This window comes from Anneissia japonica, unplaced genomic scaffold (assembly GCF_011630105.1).
Source record: "Anneissia japonica isolate Jap-2015-1 unplaced genomic scaffold, ASM1163010v1 scaffold9445_len72108_cov174, whole genome shotgun sequence".
Taxonomy (NCBI): domain Eukaryota; kingdom Metazoa; phylum Echinodermata; class Crinoidea; order Comatulida; family Comatulidae; genus Anneissia; species Anneissia japonica.
Genome location: NW_022696993.1, coordinates 62599 through 71364, shown reverse-complemented (window position 1 = coordinate 71364; position 8766 = coordinate 62599). Strand labels below are relative to the sequence as shown.

General features: G+C 33.4%; 2 protein-coding genes across 2 annotated transcripts in view; both read left to right on the top strand.

The window, feature by feature from the left end:
• The first annotated feature begins 58 nt into the window (after positions 1-58).
• LOC117102195 (antistasin-like) lies at positions 59-2275 on the top strand. The gene is made up of 4 exons (XM_033242412.1): positions 59-154; positions 510-659; positions 1484-1566; positions 1931-2275. The coding sequence occupies exons 1-4, from the start codon at positions 91-93 to the stop codon at positions 1934-1936; spliced, it is 303 nt and encodes a 100-aa protein (XP_033098303.1). The 5' UTR covers positions 59-90; the 3' UTR covers positions 1937-2275.
• A 1579-nt stretch (positions 2276-3854) lies between these two features.
• LOC117102193 (CDK5RAP1-like protein) overlaps positions 3855-8766 on the top strand; it is a gene marked incomplete at its 3' end in the record, with an annotated part of 10767 nt that continues 5855 nt past the window's right edge. Inside the window, 5 exon segments of the mRNA XM_033242410.1 lie at positions 3855-4372; positions 5263-5366; positions 5977-6112; positions 7163-7373; positions 7750-7870. Of these exon segments, the coding sequence (XP_033098301.1) occupies positions 4003-4372; positions 5263-5366; positions 5977-6112; positions 7163-7373; positions 7750-7870 (942 nt within the window).

Genomic DNA, 8766 nt, shown 5'->3' with positions numbered 1-8766 from the left:
CTAAATACAACCTATAAATAATTATCACTTATAATTCAACAATTACTATAATTGATTTCAGCGAATCCCTTATGTCCAGAAGTCTCTTGCATGATCTATTGTGAGCACGGTCACGAACAGGACGAGAATGGCTGCGATTTGTGTATTTGCAAAGGTAAATGTCTCGATATTGTGTCTATTTTGTGGTATATAAGTCAACTATATTTATTTTTCCAATTACTATTATAATTATTATTAATTTTTATTAATTGTTATCACTATTATTAGTATGATATTATTATTATTATTATTATTATTATTATTATTATTATTATTATTATTATAACTAGAGTATTATAAAAATTGGTATGTAAACTTTGTGATGTTTGGTATTTTCTAATTGGTTTTATAACATTCAAATATTTTTAAATGTTTAATCATACATTTATTTCACCGTTCGCTGTGTTTTAAACTAAATATGGGTTTATCCTTGTTAATATTATTAATTGTTCCCTCCTGATTATGCCTAGTTCCAAAGGAGGGTTCCTGTCCTCCTGCACCTCAAGGTGACATCGGTGGAATTTGTTCTGAAATGTGTTTAAACGACTATAACTGCACAGGTTCTATGAAATGTTGCTCAAATGGCTGTGGACATGCTTGTATGGAGCCTGTTATGCCTCGTAAGTATAGGCCTACGAAAACACTTATATTTTTCACTTCGAAAATATATTGATTGATAGATTGATTTTATGACATTTAAACATGATAATTGTTTATTCATTTATCTATTTTATGTTCTTCATTTCCAAAATCTAGTTTCTGTCCAACTTCAATCTATCCTTGTTTATTTTATTAAATCATTATTATTTAGTAATATTAAATCCAAAGGAGGTTTTCTGTCCTGTACCTTAAGACGACGTCGTTGTAAGTTTTGATTATAGGTTTGACTTCTTTAGATTGAGATTTAAACGAAATATATCTACACTGGTAGGCAGAATTATTGTCTTTATATGGTAATTTGTCATTTACAAAGGCCTGTCTCTATTGTTAGACAGTGGCGGATTCAAAGGGGGTTTGGCGGAGCCAGCCGGCCCGGCCCGCCCCACCCCCACACCCATAAATTTTTAAAAATAAAAAAAATTGAGAAAAAAAGAAAATTCGACTCAACTTTGAGCCTAAAGTGCCATTTCTGAACATCTACAGGTGCCATAATCATAAATTTTCTTACCTCAGCCCCGACCATGGTGGGACTGAGGTAGTATAGACCATTCATCTGTGAAAATCCTCTTTCTGGGCCCTCTCTATTTCAAATTCCTGAATTCCGCTACTTTTACTTAGAGACGTAGTATAATATTCAATATTCTGCCCCATTGCATTACTTATTTCCTAACCTACGGTACTTATAACCCACTCTGAAAAACAAGAAATAGTGCCAGGATTTTAATGAGGAGTTTCACATAAAAGAGCCCTCTTTACTTTTTATGTTTTTATTTTATCGAAACAGAGTGTTCAAAAGTGATGTGCAGGATGAGGTGTCTGAAGGGCTTCAAGAAGGATGAAAATGGCTGTACAATCTGCGAGTGTTTGGTAAGAAGTATTTGTTTTTTCATTGTGAGAGCCGTGGAGTTTATACAGAGACTTAGATATAGGCCTACTACAGTACACGAAAATAATAAAATATTATTACTGATTTGGATTGTCCTGATCGGACGCAGAAAAAAACTTTTGCGTAGTAATCCTAAACCCAGAAATACAGCGCCCACTCCTCACCACCCCGCCCACACTTGAGCTTATGCATACAGTTAAAAACTCCAGTTTAAATTTCCGAAACGTGCCTGTACACTTTCAGAATAACTGCATAACTCGATGCTTTGTTTAATAGGGCCTTTCTTTTATTGTTTTAGTCGGGTTTTGCGCATTAAATCATTGTTCTGGTTTTATTTTATTACAGGAATAATAGACAAATTATCCACAACAAAGACGTATCTGGTATCATCACAGCATTTTTCTTTACCATTTTGTCTACAATATTGATTGTGATTGCCGTGCAAACATAAAAATACGCAATCCTAAGAATAACATGCGGTAGCGACAACGATGTGACAATTTGTATCATTATATTCAAATATTTGAATTGTTGAAAATCTACTTTGAAATTACTAACCTCAGATTGGAATAAAAGTATAACTAATGAATTATATCCTTGATACTGCTAATGAATGTAATGTTATTTTCTATATATAATTATGCTTCTGTTTCAAATCAGTACATAATAAATTATTCTACTTGCAGCATATTTTTTTTGGTATGTGTTTTATTCATGTTTCAGTGATATAAAATTACTATATACAATAAACTCCCCTCGAATAAACGCCTCCTGACCCGGGCGTTTATTCGAATTAATCGGTAATAATAAATTAAATATTTATTCTTGATAATAAATTAAATACCGGTGTGAACAAATTAAACCACGTTTGAATAAGTGAATTGATCATTGTTTACAGTGTTGTAGGCGTGTTGTAACGTTTTGTGGATTCAGTTGTGTTCATCAGTATTATCGATTATATTGTTATCGAGAACTTTCTGGTATGAAAACATTTCTTAGTCCCTAAAATGATGATAATGAATATGAGGACCAAGACAAATATTTTGATGAAGACGATGATGATGATGGTGATGGCGATGTTAAAGATGATGAGGAAGGATAACGATGATAGACTAATGGAATTTTCCTCACCGCCTTTCTTGTCTTTAATCCAGAAAATGTGAACGTATAGATAAATCTTAAACATTAACAATAGTAAATAAAAAATAAGGAATACAAAATTAATGATGATCTCAATGACAATTGATGAGTATTATGGTGAGTGATACAAAGATAATGGTGATGATTACGAGAATGATGATTATGATGAGGATGATGATGATAATGGCGAAGACAATGATAATGATGACGATGATAATGGACGAAACACTACGAAATCCTGGATCACATGTTGCAAATCCTATTAAAACTGATGGTTGATTTGTATTGTGCCCTTATGACACTGGCAATAACCTAAACCAGTGAACAAAATCATACGTCTTATTACTGTAATTTATAAATTTAATTAAAAGAAAACATTACAATAAATCAAGTTAATCATTGTATTATCATTTCATATTAATGCTTAAAATTAATGAAAATTAAGCTTATTAAATTCTTATTTAATTATGAGTTAAAATAACCCACTCAATCACCAAGAGTTGAAAATAATGGTTTAATCAAAATAAATTAAAGGCCTATTTAAAAAGGTGTGCAAGATAACAACGATATGGGCCTATCGGTGCTTAAGTAGTGGGTTAAGTTTACCGGGCTACATTGTTTGTTGTAATAAACTTTTCTCCATTTATGTGTCCTCATGTAGGCCTCATCCTCTTCAAAATAACATTAATCTGTACACCGTAATGCATGAATACTGCTTACCGCAGAATATATTTCATTCTGTTCCGAACGTATAGGGATCTGATTTTGGAACGGCTCCAAATTATTCATGAAGTTGAAGTCGTGGTATTTAGCAACAGCAACTAGTACAACTACACATTGTTTCTGAAATTACTTTGATAGGCCTAAATTGTGCTTCTTGTAGGTGGACAGGTTTTTTTTTTTAATTGCTTTATATATTCTATTCCTTCTTTGTTATATTTGTTTGATTATAAGGACGCACCGTTCACTTTAAATGTGAGTAACCGATCTGAAGGTGTAATTCCAAATAAATAAATAAATATATATATATATAAATAAATATTATGGCGACGCGTTCCAACAAGAAACCTCAATAAAACGCATGTCCACGCATATTCGCAATAGCCCACCTGGATTTGACCTGTAGGATTCGATTATCATGACAGAAGGATAGGCCTTTGGTTGGCTTAGGCCTAGATTTGCTACTTGTTAATCAATGAATGTGGTGACTTTTGGCGTTTCTGCAATATATTTTGTAGCATGCTGGTGTTCTATGTAGACATCTTAGAAATTTCAGAATGATGGTGCTCTCCATCTCCATGATGGTGTGTTCATGGCCATTATTGGCCACCAGGGCGACCTATCGAGGTGTTCAGAATCAGATGCACATGTGTTCCAGAAGCACATGGTTGAGGCGTTGTAATCGGCTTCGCCTACGCTTCGGCCTAGGACCCGACGACCTATCTGGCAGGCCAATTACAAGTGACAGTGTGGGTGATTTAAAACAGATACCCGAAGGTCCTTCTTTAAGAGACTTTTTAAAACAAGAAGCATTACAGACTAATAAATATGTTGGTATTAATAATAATAATCGACGTGAAACGTCTGTGGAAATGGAACCTGATGAAATACCGTATCTGCTAACAACTTCTGGTGACGGTAGAAAAGGTTTGTATATTGGTATAATCATATTGTTTGCCTTCAGTTTAGGCTATAAGATAGCCATACACTGTAAAGTTTTTAATTGCGTGGATGATACCTCGAGTCAGAAACGGCTCAAATTTGTGTGGAATATAATACAGTTGGTGCGCAGAATTGTATAAATATTGGTCAAAGCCAAATTTTCAGCAAAATCTGCGTGGACATTGGCCCTTATTTTCCAAAATGCGCAGATGGACTTCTAGGCCAAATTTTTGCGCAGAGGTTTCCCATCACAGGCCTTACTATTCAGTGTGGTACGATAGTATTACAATAATAGTATTATTGTTAGTGGGGTCTATTCTTATCATCATCAGGATATTAATTAATAATTATATTAATTTCTAAATTTTCAATATACGTTTAGGCCTACTTTTTTTTACAGCTCTATTTCTATTGTACTTTTCAGTCCTGTTTGTACTGTCCCCTGAAATGACAAAAGTCATACAAAATAATTTTGAGTGTAGTAACATAATTAGTTACATAATATATGTATAATAATGTTATACAAAAGTGTTTCTATCATTTTTCACTGTAAAATTGTGGGTTTACAAACAACAACAATTTTTATATACTTCAAAAGAAGAATTCAGTTGATTAAAAAAAAAAAATGTTTTTTATGATATTTGTTGGTAGATTCCATGGGACAATACATTTACTTTCCAGGGTTATTTTTAACAAGTGAAAATTATGTTAAATGGAAATTTAAAATTATTTATTTATTTCTCCTTTACCCTTAGTAAAATTTAAGAATTTAGATTAAAATTGTAGAAGTACTGTATATTATTGTAGATGAATTATAAAATAGTACAGTAGTAGATTTCACAATAATTTATATTCATGTGAATTTCTTTGTGTAGTCTACTTTGAGACTTATGGATGTCAAATGAACGTTAGCGATATGGAAATAGTCTGGTCGATACTGAAGAAAAACAACTTTTCAAAAGTTGACAATGTAAAAAAGGTATGAACTGCAAACATTACAAATTTTAATGCAGATTTTTTGCCCTCATTTTAATATTTTCCAATTCCAAGCATTAATAGTAAATTACAAAATGATGATTGCATACATTTTTAGGTATGTTGAATGAAGTTGCGTAAATGGATCTAAATAAATTAAATCAATACTATAAATTGTAAGTACATTGAGAACTAGCAGCTGGTGATAATAAGCCTTTTTTCGAGAATGTTTTGAACATGTTTACATTCTAAAAATAGAGAACATATTAATGCTGACTAGGACTATGATTCAATCTTTATTCATTTCATCATAACAAAAAACAGAAAAGTAGATAAAATACATGTTAAATTACTTGATGAAATTGAAGCTCATTTGAACCTCATAGAGGTTATACAGTTATGATTTCATTAGTAATTAAAATGTTTTTATATTCAAATACATCAAAATCATTCAAAGTTAAATGACGAAAAAGAGACAACAGGGCAAAGCCTTATATATATATCTGTCTCTTATACACATCTAGATGTGTATATATATATATATATATATACTGTATATAGTCTACTGTAGTAGTAAGTTTGTACCTGCTAATCTTGATAATTTATATTTGTAGGCAGATGTAATTTTATTGATGACTTGTGCAATACGAGAGAATGCAGAGACAAAGATCTGGAACAGATTACAACATTTCAGATCTCTCAAAGAATCCAGGAGAAGAAAAGATATGCCGGTGAAGATTGGTTTACTTGGTGAGTTTATAATATTTTATTATTGCATACCTGCCAACATTCAAATATCAAAAATAGGGACGTTATTCATTGGTGCCACGCCCCAACCCCAAACAATTTGTAAGATGGTCATTATATACTGTATGAGTAATTCCTGCACAATTGCTTTAAATAGAAAACAAGAGTTACTTAATTTCAAATGTACTGTTTACCTCAAAACCAACACAAATATTTAGTTACATTTTAATCAGTAGGCCTACAGACTTCACCATGAATGGCACGATATGTTGCTTGTTTCGCTGATCTCATAACGTCATTATTTAGCCTAGACGAATGACACTTAATATCTCTGTTCCACATTGCCAGCTTGTGTTTCATGCTAGCTCGATGCTTGTACTGTTTTCTTCAACAATAGAGAAAACTCTCTCACAGTCACTGTTGCTATGAAATATTACCCTAGTTCCCTGGGCATAGTCCCACCTCAGGTATAATCCCATCCACGACTTTACGCCCAACTTTGCGTACAAGAATAGTATACACGCAACACATACAAATATTATTTGATTGTGGACTCTTGTGTGCGGATCATCTGTAACATGCGAATTTACTATTGAAGTGAAGCTACTAACTGTTCGTATGAATAACGCAAGCGGGGAAATAAGATTTTGATGAACAATTAAAAGCGCACATAAAATAACTGGCTTTCCATATTGGCTCCCGTTTTAGCCAGTTAAATGCAGTTTGAGTATCAAGACCAGACCATACAAAGTAGCAAAAAGTTGGAATTTCAACGGTGAAACAGGGGGGTCCTATTATACGTCCAACATACAAAAATCATCAAAAAATCTAATCAAAAACTCGGGTGGGGGTTGGGGGAGGTGGTTGTCTAATACAGGGATTGCCTTGTACGCGAGCATCATTCACTTCCACTCTGATACACACAAACAAATGAACTAATTTTAAAGCTATAAGAATATGATCATTTTAATTGATGGAGATCACAATCACTGAAATTGTTAGTATGAATTGTTTTAATTTTACTTAACGTTTCATGACCTGTATTATTCATAGGATGTATGGCAGAGAGGTTAAAAAAGAAGATACTTGACAAAAGTAAACTAGTTGATGTAATTGCGGGCCCAGATGCATACAGGGATCTACCACGTTTACTGGATGTTTCCACATCAGGCAACGCTGCTATTAATACCATTTTATCAATAGATGAGACGTACGCTGATGTGATGCCTGTACGTCTGAACCACAAATCACCTACAGCATACGTGTATGTAACCATCCAATATTGTATTTTTTTTTCCTCTTTTGTGGGGATTGGTATTTAATTAATTTAATCAATTTTAATTATCTATTTTTATTATTAATTTAAAAGCTGCTATTATTAGGAGTTCCATATGTTTTTGATTAAATACCAGTGTGTAATAACATGAAGTGCATGACTTAACATTAAGTTATTATTATTAAGTTAATAGCAGAATTTTCAAAAGAAAATATACTTACTGGTGTGTTATCAATTTAACACTGAAAAGGAACAAATGCACAATGAATGAAATGACCATGGAAGTGATGAGAGGTTTTATTATTATAAGTTTGAGGTTCTATTTCTATTCTTTTGTGTTGATATATTTTATGTTTATTTCTAGCTCAATAATGCGAGGTTGTGATAACATGTGCAGTTATTGTATTGTGCCTTTTACAAGAGGACGTGAAAGAAGTCGACCTATAACCTCCATTCTAGAAGAAATCAGAATACTGTCTGCCCAGGTAAATTAGTCAATTGGGTCTCATTATCTGTCATCATATGTTTTTTGTTGGCTCATCTTGTTTTGTTGGTTTTAACTTGTCTTTTTCCATTAGTTCTTCCATCCTGAGATTTACTAGCATACATCACAAGTTAGTGGCTGAGTGGTAAGACAGGTACGCCGTTAACTAAAGCTTTACTGTTCGCGCTGGTCTGAGGTGCTCCTCGCCCAGTCTTTGGTTGGTTTTCTCGGATAAGAACTTCACTAAAACCGGTTCAGTGTATACTGTACATCTGGCTTGCAGGCACTTTAAAAACCCATTGCATATTTTGGAAGAGTAGAGTGCTACCCAAATGATATGGTTCATTTCAGCCGCAGTTGTGGTATGATGTAAACATGAAGCTACTAAGTTCATCCGGCGCTCTTTTGAGACCCGATGCTGCAGTGGAATGTGCCTCGCACATGCCAACAGCAATTTTTATACTGGACCATATGCCACAAACTAAAAAGGGAAACTAGATTTGAACTCGTCACTGAGGACGAGTTAGGTGATCCGCCGCACTTTGACCCTCACAAAGCACGCACGGTTCTGATTGAAAAGTATTATATGCTAAAACATGCTCTATTTAAAGAGTAATTTTGAGCATTTTAAAAGAAATTTTAAAGGAAAAGAGTAATTTTGACCATTTTAAGGACTGTGTACACATACGTCTTAACGTCCGTGCGCACGGTAGTATTAATACAGTGTCACAAACCCAACACATGTAACCGAAACGTAATTTCCAGCTTCAGTACGTGCTGTGGGCGTGGAAAATCTAGATGTGTATAAGAGACAGGATATGACGTCATCAACGTTTTGAGAAAAGAAATATAATTTTTTTCTTGTTTTTAAATTCAGATGGCAATATGATGACGTCA

Coding starts and splice junctions, on each gene's coding strand:
- LOC117102195 (XM_033242412.1), top strand. CDS start 91: ATGATCTATTGTGAGCACGGTCACGAACAGGACGAGAATGGCTGCGAT. Junction 155..509: donor CGATTTGTGTATTTGCAAAG/GTAAATGTCTCG, acceptor GATTATGCCTAG/TTCCAAAGGAGGGTTCCTGT. Junction 660..1,483: donor TATGGAGCCTGTTATGCCTC/GTAAGTATAGGC, acceptor TTATCGAAACAG/AGTGTTCAAAAGTGATGTGC.